Source organism: Oncorhynchus mykiss, chromosome 23 (assembly GCF_057628025.1).
Source record: "Oncorhynchus mykiss isolate SJ-2025 chromosome 23, ASM5762802v1, whole genome shotgun sequence".
NCBI lineage: Eukaryota > Metazoa > Chordata > Actinopteri > Salmoniformes > Salmonidae > Oncorhynchus > Oncorhynchus mykiss.
The window spans coordinates 23,531,094-23,556,817 of record NC_143044.1 but is presented as its reverse complement, the minus strand read 5'-3'; the positions used below and the strand labels follow the sequence as shown (position 1 = coordinate 23,556,817).

The window sequence follows — 25,724 nt, the reverse complement described above, 5'->3', positions numbered from 1 at the left end:
CAGTTTGTATGATGGCAATTTGCATATACTCCAGAATGTTATGAAGAGTGATCAGATGAATTGCAATTAATTGCAAAGTCCCTCTTTGCCATGCAAATGAACTGAATCCCCCAAAAACATTTCCACTGCATTTCAGCCCTGCCACAAAAGGACCAGCTGACATCATGTCAGTGGTTCTCTCTTTAACACAGGTGTGAGTGTTGACGAGGACAAGGCTGGAGATCACTGTGTCATGCTGATTGAGTTCGAATAACAGACTGGATGCTTCAAAAGGAGGGTGGTGCTTGGAATCATTGTTCTTCCTCTGTCAACCATGGTTTTTTTGCTTTGCAAAAAAAGGGCTCCACAGGCAAGGATATTGCTGCCAGTAAGATTGCACCTAAAATCAACCATTTATCGGATCATGAAGAACTTCAAGGAGAGCGGTTCAATTGTTGTGAAGAAGGTTTCAGGGTGCCCAAGAAAGTCCAACAAGTGCCAGGACCGTCTCCTAAAGTTGATTCAGCTGCGGGATCGGGGCACCACCATTACAGAGCTTGCTCAGGAATGGCAGCAGGCAGGTGTGAGTGCATTTGCATGCACAGTGAGGGGTAGACTTTTGGAGGATGGCCTGGTGTCAAGAAGGACAGCAAAGAAGCCACTTCTCTCCAGGAAAAACATCAGGGACAGACTGATATTCTGCAAAAGGTACAGGGATTGGACTCCTGAGGACTGGGGTAAAGTCATTTTCTCTGAAGAATCCCCTTTTCGATTGTTTGGGGCATCCGGAAAAAAGCTTGTCCGGAGAAGACAAGGTGAGCGCTACCATCAGTCCTGTGTCATGCCAACAGTAAAGCATCTTGAGACCATTCATGTGTGGGGTTGCTTCTGGGAGTGGGCTCACTCACAATTTTGCCTAAGAACACAGCCATGAACAAAGAATGGTACCAACACATCCTCCGAGAGCAACTTCTCCCAACCATGGAGGAACAACTTGGTGACGAACAATGCCTTTTCCAGCATGATGGAGCACCTTGCCATAAGGCAAACGTGATACCTAATTGGCTCAGGGAACAAAACATCAATATTTTGGGTCCATGGCCAGGAAACTCCCCAGACCTTAATCCCATTGAGAACTTGTGGTCAATCCTCAAGAGGCGGGTGGAAAAACAAAACCCCACATATTCTGACAAACTCCAAGCACTGATTATGCAAGAATGGGCTGCCATCAGTCAGGATGTGGCCCAGAAGTTAATTGACAGCATGCCAGAGCGGATTGAAGAGATCTTGAAAAATAGGGGTCAACACTGCAAATATTGACTCTTTGCATCAACTTTATGTAATTGTCAATAAAAGCCTTTGACACTTATGAAATGCTTGTAATTATACTTCAGTATTCCATAGTAACATCTGACAAAAATATCTAAAGACACTAAGGCAGCAGACTTTGAAAATTAATATTTGTGTCATTCTCAAAACTTTTGGTCATGACTGTTTGTAAACTTCTGACCCACTGGGAATGTGATGAAATAAATCAAAGCTGAAATAAATAATTCTCGCAACTATTATTCTGACATTTCACATTCTTAAAATAAAGTGGTGATCCTAACTGACCTAAGACAGGGAATTGTTACTAGGATTAAATGTCAGGAATTGTGAACAACAGAGTGGCAGGTAGCCTAATGGTAAGAGCATTGGACTAGTAACCAAAAGGTTGCAAGTTCGAATCCCCGAACTGACAAGGTAAAAATCTGTTTTTCTGCCCCTGAACAAGGCAGTTAACCCACTGTTCCAAGGCCGTCATTGAAAATAAGAATTTGTTCTTAACTAACCTGCGTAGTTAAATAAAGGTAAAAAAACAGTTTAAATGTATTTGGCTACGGTGTATGTAAACCTCAGACTTCAACTGTATGTGGGGTACAGAGATGAGGTTGTCATTAAAAGAAATCATGTTAACCACTATTATTGCATACAGAGTGAGTCAATGTGATTTGTTAAGCAAATATTTACTCCATAAACTTATTTAGGCTTTCCATAACAAAGGAGGTTGAATACTTATTGACTCAAGACATTTCAGCTTTTCATTCATTTGTAAAATGAACAACATTTGACTTTGACATTATGAGGTATTATGTGTATTATATGTGGTATAAGTGACACATCTCAATTTAATCCATTTTAAAATCAGGCTGTAACAACAAAATGTTGAAAACGTCAAGGGGTGTAACAACATTCCTAACTATAGCAAAGTAATAACTTAGAGTGGGCTATTAGACCACCATTTCTCTCTATGGGTATTTAGTGATCTAGATCAAACTTGAGGCAATTCAAATATCATAGATTGTAGTCTCATATCCATTGCAATTTTAAGACAACCAACCATAAATGTGTCATAGCATTTAAGAACATAAAATTAAAATAAAAAATGATAATATAGCAAAACAGATTGTCCAAAATATTTATTTTGAAACTGATCTAAACCGAAGGAAAAAAAATCTAAATCAATAAACGACTGCAAGAGGTCATGCAGAATAATTTCACATTATTTACAAAAAGAATAAAAGGCACCCTCTATCTACTGCACTCTCAGATATTGTGACTCTGTCCTACAAAGCCTATTATCTTTAGTACCACACAAGTACTCTCATAAACTCAGCAAAAAAAGAAACATCCACTCACTGTCAACTGCATTTATTTTCAGCAAACTTAACATGTGTAAATATTTGAACATAACGAGATTCAACAACTGACATGAACTGAACAAGTTCCACAGACATGTGACTAACAGCAATGGAATAATGTGTCCCTGAACAAAGGGGGGGGGGTTAAAATCAAAGGTATCAGTCAGTATCTGGTGTGGCCACCAGCTGCATTAAGTACTGCAGTGCATCTCCTCATAGACTGCACCAAATTTGCCAGTTCTTGCTGTGAAATGTTACCCCACTCTTCCACCAAGGCACCTGCAAGTTCCCGGACATTTCTAGGGGGAATGGCCCTAGCCCTCAACCTCCGGTCCAACAGGACCCAGACGTGCTCAATGGGATTGAGATCCGGGCTCTTCGCTGACCATGGCAGATCACTGACATTCCGGTCTTGCAGGATATCACGCACTGAACGAGCAGTATAGCTGGTGGCATTGTCATGCTGGAGGGCCATGTCAGGATGAGCCGACAGGATGTCAGGATGAGCCCACAGTCCAGCCTCTCTCAGCCTATTGTGGACAGTCTGAGCACTGATTGTGCATTCCTGGTGTAACTCGGGCAGTTGTTGTTGCCATCCTGTACCTGTCCCGCAGGTGTGATGTTCGGATGTACCGATCCTGTGCAGGTGTTGTTATACATGGTCTGCCACTGCGAGGACGATCAACTGTCCATCCTGTCTCCCTGTACCGCTGTCTTAGGCGTCTCACAGTATGGACATTGCAATTTATTGCCCTGACCACATCTGCAGTCCTCATCCCTCCTTGCAGCATGCCTAAGGCAAGTTCACGCAGATGAGCAGGGACCCTGGGCATCTTTCTTGAGGTGTTTTTCAGAGTCAGTAGAAAGGCCTCTTTAGTGTCCTAAGTTTTCATAACTGTGACCTTAATTGCCTACTGTCTACAAGCTGTTAGTGTCTTAATGACCGTTCCACAGGTGCATGTTCATTAATGATTAATTGAACAAGCATGGGAAACAGTGTTTAAACCCTTTACAATGAAGATCTGTGAAGTTATTTGGATTTTTACAAATCATTTTTGAAAAACGGTCCTGAAAAAGGGACATTTCTTTTTTTGCTGAGTTTATTATAGCTATGAGCAGCCAAGTCACCAAGTACTTATTTTACAGTAACAAAAACCATGTATACAGTTGGTAGACTATAGGAAATTGCATACATTATTTGTAACCTACAAAGTTGTGATAAAACCCTGGTATTACAAAATACTGCACTTTTGTATTAAACAATTTATAAACAAAAAGTGTTAATGCACTTGTAGTCACATTCATGTCATTGGTTGGTAGTGAAACAACTGGAATTTATCAATACAAAAACAGTCATTTATGAGAAAACAACAACTTTGTCCTCATTGGTAAAACCTGTCTGGTATGTAACTATTTCTAATGATCAAATAACCTGAAAAGGCATGTCTTGAGGGGTGCTACTATATTAAGGAGTGAGACCATAGTATTACATATAGAACAGAATAATAGGATATCAATATATTCTTGAAGGAAGCGGAATTCTACTGGAATAGCCATGTAATAAAACATCAATTATCATCTGCATAGAGTCCATGTTTTGTACAGTAAAATACATGTAGGGCACCATTGCTTTCCTTTTATGATATGCATTTGAAAAGAGAAATGCTTAGAATAAATGTAAGGGTGCAGGCCTATACGCTTCGGCAGATACTTTTTTTCTATATTTGGCCTGGTTGGTATAGCAGACCTATCTCAATAACAATTTGAAATCATTTAAAATACTTCCGCTGTGCTTGATTGAGCTTGTATGTTGCAATAGAACCAACAGAAAATTCCCAGAAGTACAAACCTGGCAATCCAGGCAGGCTAAAGAAAAAGCTCAAAGTATTTGAAAGATTTCTAAAAGTATGTGAACCCAGGCCTGGTATGTAGTACAGTTGAAGTCAGAAGTTTACATACATCTAAGCCAAATACATTTAAACTCAGTTTTTCACAATTCCTGACATTTAATCCAAGTAAAAATTCCCTGTCTTAGGTCAGGTAGGATCACCACTTTATTTTAAGAATGTGAAATGTCAGAATAATAGGAGAGAGAACGATTTACTTCAGCTTTTATTTATTTCATCACATTCCCAGTGGGTCAGACGTTTACACACTCAATTAGTATTGGTAGCATTGCCTTTAAATTGTTTAACTTGGGTCTAAAATTTCAGGTAGCCCTCCACAAGCTTTCCACAATAAGTTGGGTGAATTTTGGCCCATTCCTCCTGACAGAGCTGGTGTATCCGAGTCAGGTTTGTAGGCCTCCGTGCTTGCACACGCTTTTCAGTTATGCCCACAAATGTTCTTTAGGTTGAGGTCAAGGCTTTGTGACGGCCACTCCAACACCTTGACTTTGTTGTCCTTAAGCCATAACTTTGGAAGTATGCTTGGGGTCATTGTCCATTTGGAAGACCCATTTGTGACCAAGCTTTAATTTCCTGTAAGACCCATTTGTGACCAAGCTTTAACCCCCGTGCATCATGGTTGGGATGGTGTTCTTCGGCTTGCAAGCCTCCCCCTTTTTCCTCCAAACATAACAATGGTCATTATGGCCAAACAGTTCTATTTTTGTTTCATCAGACCAGGGGACATTTCTCCAAAAAGTACGATCTTTGTCCCCATGTGCAGTTGCAAACCGTAGCCAGGCTTTTTTATGGCGGTTTTGGAGCAGTGGCTTCTTCCTTGCTGAGCGGAAGTTGATATAGGTGTCGTTTTACAGTGGATATAGATACTTTTGTACCGGTTTCCACAGGAATCTTCACAAGGTCCTTTGCTGTTGTTCTGGGATTGATTTGCACTTTTCGACACCAAAGTACATTTATCTCTAGGAGACAGAATGCGTCTCCTTCCTGAGCGGTATGATGGCTGCATGGTCCCATGGTGTTTAAACTTGCGTACTATTGTTTGTACAGATGAGCGTGGTACCTTCGGGAGTTTGGAAATTCCTCCCAAGGATGAACCAGACTTGTGGAGGTCTACAATTCTTTTTCTGAGGTCTTGGCTGATTTATTTTGATTTTCCAATGATGTCAAGCAAAGAGGCACTGAGTTTGAAGGTAGGCCTTGAAATACATCCACCGGTTAACCTCCAATTGACTCAAATGATGTCAAGTAGCCTATCAGAAGCTTGTAAAGCCATCATTTTCTGGAATTTTCCAAGCTGTTTAAAGGAACAGTACTCTTATTGCATGTAAAATCTTGACCCACTGGAATTGTGATACAGTGAATTATAAGTGAAATAATCTGTCTGTAAACAATTGTTGGAAAAATTACTTGTGTCACGCAAAAAAAAGATGTCCTAACCGACTTGCCAAAACTATAGATTGTTAACAAGACATTTGTGGAGTGGTTGAAGAACGAGTTTTGATGACTCCAACCTAAGTGTATGTAAACTTCCAACTTCAAATGTTTGTGGAAGGAGAGAGCAGCAATGTCGAAAAGACACAAACACGGAACTGTTACACCAATAACCCCTCTGAAATCCAATGCCAGCAACTTAAAAATAAACCATGGTTACAAACTGGTTCAAAGCGATGACATGTCCTACCCTGTAACGTCATCATAAGTGGGAGGAGAAATAATACTGTAATAATAAAACTGTTTGACTGAGAGGTATGATGAGGTATGATTCAAAATGCCCACCACCACAGTACTTTCAGAAAGTAACAGATCATTATTGAAAATGACGTGTAATGACGTGTAAACTACGCAATATTGGTTTTGAAGTTTGAATTCACTACATAGGGCTCAGACTATAAAAGGGTGTACCAATTATTAATAGATTTTACTATTCTACTATCAAACATTTACTAACCCTACATATTTCAACACTGTTTGAACCCAAAGAAATATGTCCAAAACACAAGAGTATAAATACTGTATCAATAAAAATTTGTCTTAGAAATATATTTACTTATTGAGGCCACACTTTCTCAAATGTAAAAATGACAATAAATATAGCACGCTAGCAGTTAATAGCTTTTCCAGCAGGTAGATTCGTGAGGCATGTCCTCTTGTGTACTTGGCTGACCTGAACTTGTTACACATCCATCATAGTTGCTTGAACCATGCTGGAAATGACCATTTTATTTGAAATAATCATGGTCCACCCAGTAAGTTTTGAGTTGGCTGTATAGTGTGAATCTAGTAAGAGAAATAGTGATGGATCGATCAGTCAATGTACTGTGAGAGCCAACGGAAACCATCTCCGTATCCCTGCCTCTTCAGAACACTACACATGAAGATCTCCATGGGCCTCAGGTTCAGCTCCTTCAGTGACACATTACCCTAAGGAGAGAAACACATAGGCAGAAGAGACAAGTAAAGATTACCCTCCAATCCAACCTTTTCCTTTGCATTGGAGTCAATGTGAGACTACAGATAAACTACCATAATAAACTACTACAATGAAGTGGATCCTAACTGTACTCTAAATCAGTCATTTGTCATCCACATTTAGTCATTGTCAATACTAGACCCAATTGCCTAGCTCTGTAGTAGTGTTCTCACAATACCAGTATTGCAATACTATGATACCAGATTTACTTGGCAAATAGGAAAATACAAAGCAGACTTAACTCTATGGTCCTTCAAAAACCTATTAAAACATGTATGGAAAATAGTGTCGATTGTGTGCTTTCAAAATAAACCAAATGTGACAACATAATGCTGTTTTTTTCAACATTAGGACTGCTTTATGTTTTGTTTCTTTTTCTTCTTTACTTCTTAGTATGATGGTACTGGTACTATCTGATGTCAGTTGCTCTGGAGGCTGCTGCTCTAGAGGGTAAATTATGTTGTGTGCATTCAACAGTTAGCCCCTCTCCTCCTCACCTTTCCGGTAGTGTGTCCAATGAGTCCGAACATCCCTCGGAGTGCATCTTCACTGATTGCCTCTTGGCGGTCGATCTTATTCCCGAGGATAAGTACAGGCACATTGTAGATGGTCTCATCTGTTAACAGCGCCTGGAGAGGGAGAATGTAGAGGGCCAGTTAAACCTCTAAAAGTTCTACTAAGGTTTCATGTGATATTGTTTAAAGATGGCCATACCATGGATCCTTTAGCTATTTCAGTTGGAATTTTAGGACCCCTTTAGGTATAAAAGTAATTATTAAAAAAATATCCTATAAAATATTTACATTTGGCCTTTACTACTATTGCCCTTAGAAACGCATTGAATAAGACATGCATAAATGGCAAAAAAAGACAGTCAAAAAATAAATAACATCCTATATCTAGGAGATATAAGAAAGCTCACAAATATTTGTTGTTTTAGACACATATTTAACCGCTTATTTTTGTTGGCTTAAAACTACCTCCATTAATTTGATTTGGTTACCTTGAGACTAGTTCTGTGACACTTGTGGGGGTCGTGTTCGTGAGAATGTCATCTTTCCATAGAGTGGTCGTATTAGTTAGTAGGCCAAACCTTTCAGACACTACAGACGTTTTCGTGATGAGACCTATTTTCGGGATGTCTCCTGGTATGACAAACAGCTCTGTAATGCTGCCACTTTCCACCGCAGATGCGGAAGGGCGACATAGGCGGATGCAGTGGATTGTGACGCAGCCCATGCAACTGATATCTAGCTTAAAGACGCACTATGCAGAAATCGCACCGAGATTTCCTGGTTGCTTAAATAGTAATAGTTCGTTTAATTTCAGTTTATGTGACAAAACAAACAAGTATAGTGTAGAGAATCATTGTACCATTTAAATGGCTGTGAAATACATTTTCCATAACCAAAAATATAGTATTTTCAGCTGTTTGAAGCTGGTGTACAAAACTGAAAGTAAAAAAAAAAAACTGGAAGCATAGAAATACTTTAAGAATGGTGCCGGAGGGGATGACCAACTGATGACTAACTCCTAACCAACTGTGATATTTTGTTATTTTTTTCACATTGTTTGTAACTTTGTTTTCTGGACATCAGAACAGCGATTACTCACCTCGAACTGGAAGAAGACTTTTTCTTTAACGTGTCTGACGCAAAAGATATCCTGCTTTCTCGGGAACGGACCCAAATCCCCGTCATTTGCGTGAAGAAAAGACAGAGAAAAAGGGGTCGGAGGTAAGGCTGCCTTCAGAGAATTTGTAGACGAGTGAGTAAACCTCCACTACCATCTGTTCTATTGGCCAACGTGCAATCATTGGAAAAGAAAATGGATGATATACGATCAAGACTATCCTACCAACGGGATGTTTCACGAGTCGTGGCTGAACAACAACGCGGATAATATAGAGCTGGCGGGATTTTCCATGTATCGGCAGATACAGAGAAGCTACGTCTGGCTACGTCGGGGGTGTGTGTCTATTTGTCAACAGCTGGTGCACGATGTCTAATATTAAAGAAGTCTCAAGGTATTGCTCGCCTGAGGTAGAGTACCTTATGATATGCTTTAGACCACACTATATACCAAGAGAGTTCTCATCTATATTATTTTTCGTAGCTGTCTATTTACCACCACTAACCGATGCTGGCACTAAGACAGCACTCAACCAGCTGTACAAGGCCATAAGCAAACAAGAAAATGCTCATCCAAAAGCGGCGCTCCTAGTGGCTGGGGACTTTAATGCAGGCAAACTTAAATCCGTTTTACCAGCATGTCACATGTGCAACCAGAGGAGAAAAAAACAAAAACAACTCTAGACCACCTTTACGCCACACACAAAGATGCATACAAAGCTCTCCCTCGCCCTCCATTTGGCAAATATGACCAACTTTCTATCCTCCTGATTCCTGCTTACAAGCAAAAACTAAAGCAGGAAGTACCAGTGACTCAATACGGAAGTGGTCAGATGACGTGGATGTTACGCTACAGGACTGTTTTGCTAGCACAGACTGGAAAATGGGATTCATCCAATGGCATTGAGGTGTATACCACCTCAGTCATCGGCTTCATCAGTAAGCGCATCGACAACGACGTAGTCATCCCCACAGTGACCAGAAGTACATATCCCAACCAGAAGCCATGGATTACAAGCAACATCTGCATCGAGCTAAAGGCTGTTTATGTAATGCGGATGTTGCTTGTAATCCATGGCTTCTGGTTGGGATATGTACGTACGGTCACTGTGGGGACGACGTCGTCGATGCCCTTATTGATGAAGCCGATGACTGCTAAGCCCTCAGACGAACCATCAAACAAGCAAAGCGTCAATACAGGATTATGATTGAATCCTATTACACTGGCTCTGACACTCGTCGGATGTGGCAGGGCTTGAAAACTGTTACGGAGTACAAAGGGAAACCCAGCTGTGAGCTGCCAAGTGATGCAAGCCTACCAGACGAGCTAAATGCCTTTGATGCAACACTGAAGCATGCATGAGAGCACCAGCTGTTCCGGATGACTGTGTGATAGAGCTCTCGGTAGCCGATGTGCGCAAGACCTTTAAACAGGTCAACATTCACAAAGCCGTAAGGCCAGTCGGATTACCAGGACGTGTACTCAAAGCCAACTGGCAAGTGTCTTCACTGACATTTTCAACCTCTACATGTTTCAAGCATACCACCATAGTCCCTGTGCCCAAGAAAGCAAAGGTAACCTGCCTAAATTATTACCTCCCCGTAGCACTCACATCTGTAGCCATGAAGTGCTTTGAAAATCTGGTCATGGCTCACATCAACACCATCATCCCAGATACACTAGACCCACTCCAATTTCCAACATTCCACAGATGATGCAATCTCTATTGCCCTCCACACTGCCCTTTCCCACCTGGACAAAAGGAACACCTATGTGGGAATGCTGTTCAAGGACTACAGCTCAGCGTTCAACACCATTGAGCCCACTAAGCTAAGGACCCTGGGACTAAACACCTCCCTCTGTAACTGGATCCTGGACTTTCTGACGGGCCGCCCGCAGGTGGTAAGGGTAGGCAACAACACGTCTGCCACGCTAATCCTCAACACAGGAGCCCCTCAGGGGAGAATGCTTAGTCCCCTCCTGTACTCCCTGTTCACCCATGACTGAGTGGCCAAACACGACTCCAACACCATCATTACGTTTGCTGACGACAACAGTGGTAGGCCTGATTAGCGACAACGATGAGACAGCCTATAGGGAGGAGGTCAGAGACCTGGCAGTGTGGTGCCAGGACAAAAACCTCTCCCTCAATTTGAGCAAGACAAAGGAGTGATCGTGGACTACAGGAAAAGGCGGGCAGAACAGGCCCCCAGTAGCATCGACGGGGCTTTAGTGGACCGGGTCGAGAGTTTCAAGTTCCTTGGTGTCTACATCAACAACAAACTATCATGGTCCAAACACACCAAGACAGTCGAAGAGGGCACTATACCTTTTCCACCTCAGGAGACTGAAAATATTTGGCATGGGTCCCCAGATCCTCAAAGTTTTGCATCTGCACCATCGAGAGCATCCTGACAGGTTGCATCACCGTTTGGTATGGCAACTGCTCAGCATCTGACCGTAAGGCAGTGGTAGTGGCTTCCTGCCATCCAGGACCTATATACTAGGCGGTGTCAGAGGAAAGCCCAAAAATTGTCAAAGACTCTAGTCACCCAAGTCATAGACTGTTCTCTCTGATACCGCACAGCAAGGGGTACCGGAGTGCCAAGTCTAGGACCAAATGGCTCTTTAACAGCTTCTTGCCACCAAGCCATAAGACTGCTGAACAATTAATCAAATGGCCACCCGGACTATTGACATTGACACAGCCCCCATTTGCGGCTACTCGCTGTTTATTATCTATGCATAGTCACTTTACCTTTACCTACATGTACAAATTACCTCGACTAACCTGTACCTCCTGTATATAGTCTTGTTATTTAAATTGTGTAACTTTTTTTCATTTAAAAAAAACAACAACTTTTGTTTATTTGGTAAATATTTTCTTAACTCTTCCTTTAACTGCATTGTTGGTCAAGGGCTTGTAAGTAAGCATTTCACGGTAATGCTTGTAGTTGTTGTAGTCAGCGCATGTGACAAATAAAGTTTGATTTGATTTGAAATAGCGCACATAGAACAGATCTACCGTTTCTTAGACTTGTTTTCTTAGTCTTGTTTAGACTTGTGACAGATCTACCACTCAAATTTCTATGTAACTTTTTCGGGGGTCGCCCAAAAAGTTACATATTGCAGCTTTTAAACTGATGGATTTTGATCAGGATTTTTGTATTATGTTCATTAAGTTGATGCACGGGTGCGTCAATAGACTTAAGGATTTAATGCCCTGCTCGTCAGTGAAAAGCAATGGTGTATTGATTAGCATTTAGCCATACAATAACTACTGGGTGTAAGATCCTGTATACTGCTTTACTACTGCCATCTATTTTCTTTGTATAATTGTGTTGGGGGTTGCTTACATCCAGTTCAATTTTGGCTTCTTGTAGTCTCTCGTGGTCTGCACAATCCACCAGGTAGACTATACCATTTATAGCTGGGAGGTAGTTCTTCCAGATTCTTCTGGCTGTGAGTGAAAATCAAAGCAGTTTCATTGATCGCAAGTGACTTGTCACTGCCACTTAAGCCTTAGTATCACCTGAAGATTTCAAGACTTAACCATAAGTTAACCAAGTTTAAGTTCTAATGTGTACCTTGTGTGTGACCACCAAGATCAAATGTTGTGAATGTCATCCCAGCAATGGTTAACTCTTCTGATGCTATGGGACAGAGGCAGACAAATAGACTACTTTAGGAACACCAGACAAAGGTCATTCAATAAGAGCACTTAAAAGAGAACGATGGACAGCCATAGGTAAGTAAGCAAAAGGTGTCTGAACCTCCTTTGCCTTACTGGGATGTAGGGTTGGCACATGCTGTCCCAGTCGGTCATCTCTGAGCATGTGCAGTAGTGTTGTTTTCCCAGCATTGTCCAAACCAAGGAACACCAGCTTCCCAGACTTCTTATACAAACCTGGAGGGAGATACAAGCGAAGAAACAGTCTATTTACCATCAAATTTAATGTAGGAAAATATGATGCTGACAATACGACATGGGATTGAATAGCTGATTTGACCATAATATGATTAGGTTAGGAATGAGCTTGAGAAAGAAAACACAGTTATTGGTACAGCATGAGTCAAACGCTACAGATACACTCAGAAATAAAGTTGATCACTCTTCAGTATGTAATTCATCTTTCTTCAGTAGTTAGTTTGAATGATTGAATGGTTTAAATTGTATTATAAACTGGGTGGTTCGAGCCCTGAATGCTGATTGGCTGACAGCAGTGGTATATGAGACTGTATACCGTGGGTATAACGACATGTATTTTTACTGCTCTAATTAAGTTGGTAACCAGTTTATAATAGCAATAAGGCACCTCAGGGCTTTGTGATTTATGGCCAATATACTACGGCTAAGGGTTGAATCTAGGCACTCCCCGTTGCGTCATGCATAGGAACAGCCCTTAGCCGTGGTATATTGGCCAAATACCACACTTCCTCTAGGCTTATAGCTTAAATGCACTGTACCTAGTAACTGCAGCACACCACTGAGGCCTCTGTAGATCCAGTTAAATATAAACGACATGTCTGTTATCTTCACCTGAAACAGAAAGGTTAAATAACAAACAGTCACTTATAGTGTTAATGAAAATCCTGACGGTACTTAACTCTTAACTATACTCAGCTTCATTCATTAGAGGACAGACGAGGGCCAACTACAACTCTGCCACGCAAGAGAAAGTTAGACATATTGCCTCTACACATTGCTTCTGGCTCTACCCATTTCTATACCCATATACTACACATTTTATTTGTGAAAGAACAAGCAAAGTGCCAAATTTCCCAGACATTTTCCATATGCACCGAATTTCTCTCAAATTGTGTGCACAAATTTGTTTACATCCCTGTTAGTGAACATTTCTCCTTTGCCAAGATAATCCAGCCACCTGACAGGTGTGGTATATCAATAAGCTGATTAAACAGCATGATCATTTCACAGGTGAACCTAGTGCTGGGGCCACTAAAATGTGCAGTTGTCACACAACACAATGCCACAGATGTCTCAAGTTTTGAGGGACCGTGCAATTAGCATGCTGACTGTAGGAATGTCCACCAGAACTGTTGCCAGATATAGAAATTAACATTGAATTATCATAAGCCGCCTCCAACATCGTTTTAGAGAATTTGGCAGTACCTCCAACTGGCCTTATAACCGCAGACCACATGTAACCATGCCAGCCCAACACAATTGGCCATTTGAATGCACAGAGATACTGTGACGAGATCCTAGGAGGCCCATTGTCATGCCGTTCAGCCGCTGACATCACCTCATGTTTCAGCATGATAATGCACGGCCCCATGTCGCAAGGATCTGTACACCATTTCTGGAAAATTTAAAATGTCCCAGTTCTTCCATGGCCTGCGTACTCACCAGACATGTCAACCATTGAGCATGTTTGGGATGCTCTGGATCGCTGTGTACAACAGCGTGTTCCAGTTCCCGCCAATATTCAGCAACTTTGAACAGCCATTGAAAAGTACTGGGACAACATTCCACAGAACACAATCAATAGCCTGATCAACTCTACGTGAAGGAGATGTGTCGCGCTGCATGAGGCAAATGGTGGTCACACCAGATACTGGTTTAATGATCCATGCCCACATTTTTATTTTAATCAACAGATGCATATCTGCATTCCCAGTCATGTGAAATCCATAGATTAGGGCCTAATGAATGTATTTCAATTGACTGATTTCCAGAACTGTAACTCTGTAAAATATTTGAAATTGTTACATGTTGCATTTATATTTTCGTTCAGTGAAATAACAAAATCTCTAACAAACTGTTAGAGGTGATACAATTTGTTCATCAATGAAACATAATGAAATAAAAATACAGAAATAGTCTATTGAAATAATATAACAGCTAAAATCACAAATCACACAGCGCAATAGACTTAGTCACACCTACAGTGGGACAAAAAAGTATTTAGTCAGCCACCAATTGTGCAAGTTCTCCCACTTACAAAGATGGGAGAGGCCTGTAATTTTCATCTTAGGTACACTTCAACTATGACAGACAAAATGAGAAAAAAAATCCAGAAAATCACATTGTAGGATTTTTAATGAATTTATTTGCTAATTATGGTGGAAAATAAGTATTTGGTCACCTACAAACAAGAAAGATTTTTGGCTCTCACAGACCTGTAACTTCTTCTTTAAAAGGCTCCTCTGTCCTCCACTCGTTACCTGTATTAATGGCACCCGTTTGAACTTGTTATCAGTATAAAAGACACCTGTCCACAACCTCAAACAGTCACACTCCAAACTCCACTATGGCCAAGACCAAAGAGCTGTCAAAGAACACCAGAAACAACATTGTAGACCTGCACCAGGCTGGGAAGACTGAATCTGCAATAGGTAAGCAGCTTGGTTTGAAGAAATCAACTGTGGGAGCAATTATTAGGAAATGGAAGACATACAAGACCACTGATAATCTCCCTCGATCTGGGGCTCCACGCAAGATCTCACCCCGTGGGGTCAAAATGATCACAAGAACTGTGAGCAAAAATCCCAGAACCACACGGGGGGACCTAGTGAATGACCTGCAGAGAGCTGGGACCAAAGTAACAAAGCCTATCATCAGTAACACACTACGCCGCCAGGGACTCAAATCCTGCAGTGCCAGACGTGTCCCCCTGCTTAAGCCAGTACATGTCCAGGCCCGTCTGAAGTTTGCTAGAGAGCATTTGGATGATCCAGAAGAAGATTGGGAGAATGTCATATGGTCAGATGAAACCAACGAATAACTTTTTGGTAAAAACTCAACTCGTCGTGTTTGGAGGACAAAGAATGCTGAGTTGCATCCAAAGAACACCATACCTACTGTGAAGCATGGGGGTGGAAATATCATGCTTTGGGGCTGTTTTTCTGCAGTGACCAGGACAACTGATCCGTGTAAAGGAAAGAATGAATGGGGCCATGTATCGTGAGATTTTGAGTGAAAACCTCCTTCCATCAGCAAGAGCATTGAAGATGAAACGTGGCTGGGTCTTTCAGCATGACAATGATCCCAAACACACAGCCCGGGCAACAAAGGAGTGGCTTCGTAAGAAGCATTTCAAGGTCCTGGAGTGGCCTAGCCAGTCTCCAGATCTCAACCCCATAGAAAATCTTTGGAGGGAGTTGAAAGTCTGTGTTGCCCAGCAACAGCCCCAAAACATCACTGTTCTAGAGGAGATCTGCATGGAGGAATAGGCCAAAATACCAGCAACAGTGTGTGTGAAAACCTTGTGAAGACTTACAGAAAACGTTTGACCTCTGTCATTGCCAACAAAGGGTATATAACAAAGTATTGAGATAAACTTTTGTTATTGACCAAATACTTATTTTCCGCCATAATTTGCTAATAAATTCTTTAAAAATCCTACAATGTCATTTTCTGGATTTTTTTTCCTCATTTTGTCTGTCATAGTTGAAGCGTACCTATGATGAAAATCACAGGCCTCTCTCATCTTGTTAAGTGGGAGAACTTGCACAATTGGTGGCTGACTAAATACTTTTTTGCCCCACTGTATATAACCTCCAATAGAGCCCCACAGTGGAGGTGTCATAATACCCATAAAAACTAGCAGTCAAACAAGGACATGGTTCCAATAATTTTTCCACCATTAATTTATTAATTTTAGAAACACTTAAAATAATAGCTGTTTCCTTGTAGGTTAACCCTAGCATGACGTTTTGATAACCATATAAATCGCTCTAGAACAAGGTTGCTTTTATCAATATTAGAGGTTGACCGATTATGATTTTTCAATACCCATACCAATTATTGGAGGACCAAAAAAAGCTGATATCGATTAATCGGTATATATCTATCTATATATAGATATCTTTGTAATAATGACAATTACAACAATACTGAATGAATACTTATTTTAACTTAATATAATACATAAATAAAATCTATTTAGCCTCAAATAAATAATGAAACATGTTCAATTTGGTGTAAATAATGCAAAAACACAGTGTTGGAGAAGAAAGTAAAAGTGCAATATGTGCCATGTAAGAAAGCTAACATTTAAGTTCCTTACTCAGAACATGAGAACACATGAAAGCTGGTGGTTCCTTTTAACATGAGTCTTCAATATTCCCAGTTAAGTTTTAGGTTGTAGTTATTATAGGAATTATAGGACTATTTCTCTCTCAACCAATTGTATTTAATATACATTTGACTATTGGATGTTCTTATAGGCACTATAGTATTGCCAACCTAATCTCGGGAGTTAATAGGCTTGAAGTCATAAACAGCGCTGTGCTTCAAGCATTGCTAAGAGCTGCTGGCAAACACAGGAAAGTGCTGTTTGAATGAATGCTTACGAGCCTGATGCTGCCTACCACCACTCAGTCAGACTGCTCTATCAAATATCAAATCATAGACTTAATTATAATATAAATTAACAAACAGAAATACGAGCCTTTGGTCATTAATATGGTCAAATCCAGAAACTATCATTTCGAAAACAAAACGTTTATCCTTTCAGTGAAATATGGAACCGTTTCGGATTTTATCAAACGGGTGGCAACCCTAAGTCTAAATATTGCTGTTACATTGCACAACCTTCAATGTTATGTCATAATTATGTAAAATTCTGGCAAATTAATTACGGTCTTTGTTAGGAATAAATGGTCTTCACACAGTTCGCAACGAGCCAGGCAGCCCAAACTGCTGCATATTTCCTGACTCTGCTTGCACTGAACGCAAGAGAAGTGACACAATTTCCCTAGTTAATATCGTCTGCTAACATGGATTTCTTTTAACTAAATATGCAGGTTTAAAAAAATATACTTGTGTATTGATTTTAAGAAAAACATTGATGTTTATGGTTAGGTACATTGGTGCAACGATTGTGCTTTTTGGCAAATGCGCTTTTGTTAAATCATCACCCGTTTGGCGGAGTAGGCTGTGATTCGATGATAAATTAACAGGCACCGCATTGATTATATGCAATGCAGGACAAGCTAGTTAAACTAGTAATATCATCAACCATGTGTAGTTAACTAGTGATTATGTTAAGATTGATTGTTTTTTATAAGATAAGTTTAATGCTAGCTAGCACATTACCTTGGCTCCTTGCTGCACTCGCGTAACAGGTGGTCAAGCCTGCCACACAGTCTACTCGTGGATTGCAATGTAATCGGCCATAATCGGTGTCCAAAAATGCCGATTACCAATTGTTATGAAAACTTGAAATCGGCCCTAATTAATCGGCCATGACCTCTAATGAATATATTCAGCTATTTACTCAGATTCTAAAATGCTAATTAGCATCAAAGTAGACATCATGCAAGACTACAAATCTGCAGCTCCTGCACTTCATCTCTAGCTGACACCTTTGCTAGCAGGTACTGTCAATTTAAAACTTGCACAAGACAGCTCACAGAATTGTCAATTTAAAGAAATGTAGCCAATTTATTAATTGCTAAATGTAGCTAACATTAGATAGTTAATCCAGAGATTCTTACATTTGCCTCGATTTGGTTTGCTTCCCAGATCATCATGGCATTTGTAGTTCTTTATGATAGCCACATTAGCATTTCATTTTTGGGGTGGCAAATACAGGTGAAGATATTGTTAAGTCACCTTGTCCTAGAGAGATTTGCACGTATATCAAAACGTCATGCCAGGGTAAGCCTACACAAAACACAGACCTTATTTTATGGTGGAAAAAACAATTGAAATCATTTCTCCGTTTGACCGCTAGGTTTCATGGGTATTACAACCAATGTTCCCACTAATTGTTTGGGCACTGAGCAGATTTCAGGTCTGATGAGAGCAAATTTCAATGACTTGTGCGTGCGTTTACTGTAACCACTGAGGCTGTACCCACTTTAAGTTAGTTTTAAGTGGCCACTGTGGCTATTTGATCATAATGTACGCCTACCATCAAAAACAATGGAGAAAATGCATCCCATTACATTTTAACATGGAAATAGCTGTTCTACCATTCAGCCTACAGTAGCAGCCAATGTGTGGTACCAGTTCAATGTAGGCCTATATACCATGAGACTTTTGAAGAAAAAAAACAACACTTTACAAAATAAAATTAATTATTATTCCCATACTATTATTACAGAGAATCAGACTAATTATATTGGCAAATTTTATTTGACTCGCTTTTCAAAGAGGTCTAGAAATGTATACGTTCTGTGCTCTTGTAGGAAGCAATCACAGCCCTATTGCTGACTACAAATTATCTTTCACTGGGCTAATATCTCACTAACTAGCAAAGGATATGAACAAAATGTGCACACGTGGCTACGTGGCTACATACATCACTTTGATCTCAAATCAAGCTAATTTGCTCACGACCGCTCATTCTGTAAACACAGTCTGTGTAGAGTAAGAGCTGAGTAGTGCATGTCAACTCAATAGAATCCTACTCCGATGCGTTCTGCCAATAACAAAATCTCTTGTATAGTTCATTTTGTATGTTGCATTGAAAGTGGCTAATATTGCATTGATTCGATCACAATTGCCACAGTAAAGGGAAACATTGATAGTGTTTACAGGGAAAACTCTAGAACAGAGGACACCAACCTTTTCTGAGTCAAGATCACTTTGAGTCAAAATGCAAGCCTCGATCTACCATTAAGATTTTTTTTAACATGACTTTTAAAAAAAAGCCTATGCAACACTAACCAATTTAAAACAGTACTGTAACAATGAAGTTTGTGCTGTAAGCTATAGGCCCAATATATTATCACCGCATATTGGCTTTGCTTTAATTTCCCTGCCAATGCATTGTTGTTCTTGACCAATCTTTTTAAATTATATTTCAACATTTGAGGTAGGCTATATGATTAACAGATCTGTTGATGTATTACTTGTGAAGCACAGCTGAGTGAGTGTAACAGATACAAAAACGTGTATTTCCTAGGGTTTTCCTCAGATCAGCCTTGGGAGGTTGAGCAACAAACTGACCTGTGTCTCTGTTGCCGAACACATTTAAATTCACCACAGTATTTAGTAGTAATGACTATGGTTAAAAAGAATCGGAAACCTTCCGGTAAATTTCAGGAACAGTGAACCTTTTTTGTGGGATACACATAAGAAAATTCTAGGTCTTGTGGCATATTTTGGTTAAACTATCCCCAATTCAATGGAATTGCAACCCTCTGCATGCACAGTGCATTCTTCCATCACATGTACAACTGATTCTCAAGGTCTTGCACACTAATGAGATGATTTGAGCCCACACTACTACACTGTCTGAGCTAAGGACTACATGCTTTCTGGTAAGTTTTGATTACAATACTGTGTGGGGTGAATATACAGTATTTTATATGACATACATAATTTTTTATTAACTAGTAAATAGTAGCCTACAGCAAAGTGTGTTTAAATAATTTCTAAATTGTTAACAATTTCTGCTAGTTAGTTTTTGCTACTATGTGGGTTTAGCTTGTTTGAGCCTGCTAACTGAGTGTTAATTCACCTGTTTCCATACATGTTTCATTTGTTCATTCATTTCATCATGTATCTTACAAAGGAGTTGTTTAATCTAACTACTTAAGTATTTATCTGTACATGGAATTGTATTTGTTTTTTTAAAACAATTTTTACATGAAAATGCCACAGGCACTATCTGATGTGGGAGACATTTCACTGCACCTAATGTAGAAGGAAAAGCTGTGTACATTTGCAAATATTGTGCCAAATCCCTCTATTCGAGGTGAAAATGATGAATCAGACACCTTATCGATAGCAACAGCTCATGGTCCTCCTGAAATCAGAATTTATTTTGACACAATGGAGGAACGTAGTCAGAGAAATTCTGATGAATGTCTTGCTCGAGCTGTGTATGCAACTGGTTCACCTCTGATGCTCACAGGCTATGTGTATTGGAAGAGATTTCTGAATGTTCTTCGCTCAGCATACACCCCTCCAACCAGACATGCTTTATCTACTCATTTGCTGGATGCAGAGTTCAACAGTGTTCAAGTGAAGGTCAAGCAAATCATAGAGAAAGCAGACTGTATTGCAATCATCTCTGATGGGTGGTCGAATGTTCGTGGGCAAGGAATAATTAACTACATCATCTCCACCCCTCAACCAGTATTCTACAAGAGCACAGACACAAGGGACAACAGACACACAGGTCTCTACATTGCAGATGAGCTGAAGGCAGCCATCAATGACCTTGGACCACAGAAGGTATTTGCACTGGTGACAGACAATGCTGCAAACATGAAGGCTGCTTGGTCTAAAGTGGAGGAGTCCTACCCTCACATCACACCCATTGGCTGTGCTGCTCATGCATTGAATCTGCTCCTCAAGGACATCATGGCACTGTAAACAGTGGATACACTCTACAAGAGAGCCAAGAAAATCGTTAGGTATGTGAAGGGTTGTCAAGTTATTGCGGCAATCTACCTCACCAAGCAAAGTGAGAAAAATAAGAGCACCACATTGAAGCTGCCCAGCAACACCTGTTGGGTGGAGTTGTCATCATGTTTGACAGTCTCCTGGAGGGGAAGGAGTGTCTCCAAGAAATGGCCATATCACAGTCTGCCGATATGGACAGCCCCATCAAGAGGATCCTCCTGGGTTATTTATTTTGGGAGAGTGGTAAGCAGCCTGAAACTCCTGAACCCTATAGCAGTAGCCATTGCACGAATTGAGGGAGACAACGCCATCCTGTTGGATGTTGGAGGTTGGAAAGTGACAGTGAAGATGAGGCATCAGAGTCTGATGTTCAAGAGGTGGACAGAGAAGACATGGAAGCCTGAGAGGAAGACAACCAAAGCTTTAGTTTCTAGACTATAATTTTACAGATGTATGTTGAAAACATTTTTGGGAGATGCGATGGATCATTGGGGATCATTCAATATTCCCGATCTTTTGTTGTTCAGTGAAATCCTCCCATGTGAAGAGTCAACTAATTTAATTAAAGTTCAATTTGTAACTAATTGTTGTTGCTGTTTTTTTCTATTGGAAGGATTTAATCATTTGCAATTATGTCTACTTATGATAAGGTAAAAGGTTTATGTTTCTGGCTCCATATGATATGGTAAATATATCCTATGCAAAACAACATCTACATTTAAATGGTATTAATATTAATTTGCATATTCCCACGTAAAGTTTCCACCTCTGAATATTCCCCAAAATGTGCAACCTTAGTAGTGGCACTTTTCCTAATAGTATAGGGTGAAAAAAATACAAATAACTCACTGTATGCAGCCGCTCAGATTACATGGTTAATAGCATGGAGCATCCACCGGCAATACATCCCAATACCTATGACAGGTTAGGCCCCTTACCCCAAGGCAGTAGTAATATAAAGATAGTTCTGCTTTAAAATAATGAGACTATATTACCAGTTTTAAGGAAACACAACTGGCTTTTGCTAGCACAGAATAACCTACGGTAACCTACCTCACGTGCAAGGTTAGCCTAGCTTGAAGACACTATATCAGATATCCCAATAACAAACTAAAATAACGAATGACGCCCGTTACTGTGTTCATGGGGTCTGTATGAGGTCTAATAGAAGTAACGTAAACTCACCCCATTCCTTACAAATGTGCCCAACTGCAACATTCAAACGAGTCTGCAAAGAAAACTAATGGGACTATAGCGACTGTGTTGCCTTCAAAATCGGGGGTGTGAACTATGTTTCTATTCAAGCGTTGATCGACATGGTAATGGCTCTATAGTATTGGAGAAAAGTTTCAAAAACGGGCCCTCCTTTACATCGTGGCGTGTCATGTCGTAACGTACAGCATGCATAAAGCAACTATTTCTGTCTTACAATCTCTCTCCACCAGGTGTAGCACTTCTCTCATCCTTTAGAAACAAGAAATGGACAGTGACGGGGTAAGGGTGGGATACCTAGTCATTTTTTGCGTCATCATTCTCAAAGCCGCTGTTCACTTCTAAGATCACTTTAGCACCGCCCTAAAAACCCGATTCGAATTCGATACAAACCTTCAAATAGGTATGTAATGACACATATAAACTCTTTATAGTGTTTTATTTACATTTTAGAGGTGATAAGTTGGACAGATCGAGTGAAAAAAAGCAATTTTCCCACAGACATCTCCTTCTCACCATCACGCATTAGTTTCGCTTCCCCACCCGCCATTTTCAATTTGCCTGCTTGAATTATGCAGAAACGGGCAGCGTTTAGGTCATGTCATTTATTTTGTTGGAAAGGGGAGAAATTGTGCTTTACAATGGTATTGACATTACAGTTGATCTGGAAGTGTTACGTTTTTGGGGCGCTAAAATAAGGGCAATTGTACCGACCAAGGCGATGTACGAGTATATGTGAGTTTACGTTAGTCTGCAACGTTGTCACGGTAATATTATTCTCCTTTGAATGGCTAATTAGGCCTAAATGTTCAGTATTAGGTGTCCCTTCTTATCCTTGCACTAACGTTACTATGTAATGTCAAACAACTGAAAAGTCCCCAACTTTAGATTTCCTCTTCTTTCAGGTCATAAACAGAAAGTTCAATTACTTCCAGGGAATATTTTAGAACTAACGTTAAATCACTTCAACTCACGATAACAATTATTTGATGTCCACCACTCCGGTGGGTAACGTTAGACAGCTAGCATCACTCTGGCGAAAAAGACAGTCACTCGGTGGAATGGAACAATCCTCTTCCAGAACTAGCACGTCCTCTTTCTCCAACGATACTCAAGACGTAAGTTACTTTCTGAATTCGGCTCCTCTCTACTCGTTATCGTCCTTTCTCTCCTCCTTTTACAACACACTTGCCTGCGCACTCCCTCGCGCCATCTCTCCCGGGGACCTTTTTAGAACAGGTGTTGTGCCGAAAATGACCCCCTGTCAGAATTGTCCCCCCTTCGCGATCTTCATTGCTGCTACTTGCTTGCGAGTTGAGACTTCTGCTCTCCACTCCGTTGTACATTTAGCCTACATTTCACTGATCTTAATAGCAGAACGCATTTTTGTCTGCAATTTTCGGTTTGGCTATTTGTTTCAAGTGTATGTGGCGGTTCTCGCTTGTATGGCGCCCTGGGCGCCCCCCCCCCCCCCCCCCCCATGTTTATTGCTTGTCAACATTTTACTCCATGTTTAAGATAACACACATACATTCATTATTCATTTCGGTTGCCTATCCGGAGGTGAAGTTTGTTCTATAGAAAGTATTTGACTCTAGCCACATAATTAAGGAAATTAGAAGGGAGGGGGGGAATTCTGGCAGGGGGGAGATTTTCGGCACAACACCGGCAGTGATGTCACCTGGCTCACAGTAGTCTCGGAAAGCCATATTCTTAGACTCCACCACATGAGCATACATTTAAATAATTGTATTTTTCTGGGCTGATGGTGCCTACATATCTGAAGGTCAGTCTGCCTCTCAACATCCCTCCACTCTCCCTTTCCTCCACTGACACTGACCAAAAAGGGCCACCATCTTCCAGCTGATGGTGAAACTCGAGTCACATGGCATTATTTCTGCCACATGCACAAATTCATGTTACTCCTATTAAAGAGAGAAAATGAAATATTCCTTGACATAAACTCCCCAAGCCACTAATAACACAAGCCACTTTCCTACACACTCATTGCTGCTGCAGTGCAACGCTGAGTAGAAATAGGAACACACATTTTATGGCTTATAAAAGTGTTGACAGTGCTGAGTAAGAACTTAAACATGAACTCACTAATAAAAACAGCATCTCTTTGCTGTATTTGTTGACAGTCTCTGCATTGTGCATGGTGATCTTAGGCTTGTGTGCAGCTTCTCAGCCATGGAAACTAATTTCATGAAGCTCCTGAGGAACAGTTTGTGTCCAGAGGCAGTTTGGAACTCTGTAGTGAGTGTTGCAACCAAGGACTGACAATTTTTACATGCTTCATCACTCAGTGGTCCCATTCTGTGAGTTTGTGTGGCCTACCACTTTGTGGATGTGTTTGTCTATGGAGATTGTATGGCGGTGTGCTCAATTTTATACACCTGTCAGCAACAAATATGGCTGAAAAAGCCTAATCCACTAATTTGATGGGATGTCCACATACATTTGTATATATAGTGCAGGTAGACAACTGTCACCCATTCACACTAACCGGGAGCTGGCTTACTGATCATAGCAGTCAGACTGTCTATAAAAATAGTCCAGCAAGAACAAATTGTGGCTACAGATGACATTTGATACCTCTGGGGCAGCCATGACTGACTGATACACAAGTCACATTCTTGATAGTGTCTACTAACTTGCTGTGTGAATATCATGACAGTGACCTTAAGGACTAATTCTAGAGTTTACCTATATCTGCCCGGCTATGATAAAACGCAAGGTTGTTGGAGTAAGATTTGTTATTGACTACAGATATACAATGGACAATATAATATAGCTATAGGTCTACTGTTGTTGACACCATATAGTAATCCAGTCTGGAAGCAGGTGACTGTAAACTTGCAACATCAGCGTTGCTAGAATATACATCAGTGTAAACAAGAAACAAGCCGAGGCAGAAAAGGTCGCAAAACAACCCACTCCAATTGATCAAACTCAAAACATACTGGCCTGATTGTCTGATAAACAAGTGTGTAACGTTGATTTACATGGAACTGATGGCAAAAATGTGATCATTTACCTTGTGTCTGTGGCTCTAACACGTCCCGTTACTTTTGGTCAAGGCTTTTTTTCCGTGAATGACTGGTCCAAAAATAATTTGAGTTTACCGGAACTGCGTAACAACTGCTATTGGGACAGGCGTCACGTAAAATTACGATCCCATACCTTTATAATTAGATTTTCTAAGACAAGGAACTCAGAATCTCACATCAAAACACAGTTTATATATTTTTCAAATCTAAAAATACACGAATGGCAATTTACCACTATGCAGAGAATGTTCCATAGGGCGGCACACAATTGCCCCAGCGTCGTCCAGGTTAGGGAAGGATTTGGCCGTCATTGTAAATAAGAATTTGTTCTTAACTGACTTGCCTAGTTAAATAAAGGTTCAAAAATAAAATGACAATTCCTGAGCGCCTTGGTATAGAAAATGGCCGCTAGATGGCAGTAGAACACAACATTACAAGCAAAGGTAACCAAATCAGCCCTCA

General features: G+C 40.5%; 1 protein-coding gene across 4 annotated transcripts; it reads right to left on the bottom strand.

Moving 5' to 3' along the window:
* Positions 1–3,742: 3,742 nt before the first annotated feature.
* On the bottom strand, positions 3,743–25,633 carry LOC110502610 (small COPII coat GTPase SAR1A). Of its 4 annotated transcripts, none has more exons than XM_021580788.3 (8): positions 25,250–25,335; positions 13,137–13,209; positions 12,457–12,576; positions 12,257–12,322; positions 12,026–12,129; positions 8,652–8,702; positions 7,535–7,666; positions 3,743–6,988 (listed from the first exon to the last, which is right to left on the bottom strand). In XM_021580788.3, the coding sequence occupies exons 2-8, from the start codon at positions 13,192–13,194 to the stop codon at positions 6,872–6,874; spliced, it is 648 nt and encodes a 215-aa protein (XP_021436463.1). In that variant the 5' UTR covers positions 13,195–13,209; positions 25,250–25,335; the 3' UTR covers positions 3,743–6,871. The 4 variants fall into 4 exon arrangements, with proteins under 4 accessions (XP_021436463.1, XP_036816130.1, XP_021436464.1 ...); XM_036960235.2 differs by lacking the exon at positions 25,250–25,335 and adding an exon at positions 23,184–23,437; XM_021580789.3 differs by lacking the exon at positions 8,652–8,702 and having other exon boundaries at positions 25,250–25,633.
* Between the last annotated feature and the right edge of the window lie 91 nt (positions 25,634–25,724).

What these genes read in the sequence shown, in the direction of transcription:
- LOC110502610 (XM_021580788.3), bottom strand. Translation starts at nt 13,194, where the DNA reads ATGTCGTTTATATTTAACTGGATCTACAGAGGCCTCAGTGGTGTGCTG. An exon ending in AAGTCTTCTTCCAGTTCGAG is followed by an intron (nt 7,667 to 8,651) that starts GTGAGTAATCGC and finishes CTCCCTCTCCAG; the next exon opens with GCGCTGTTAACAGATGAGAC. An exon ending in TTGGACACACTACCGGAAAG is followed by an intron (nt 6,989 to 7,534) that starts GTGAGGAGGAGA and finishes TTCTCTCCTTAG; the next exon opens with GGTAATGTGTCACTGAAGGA.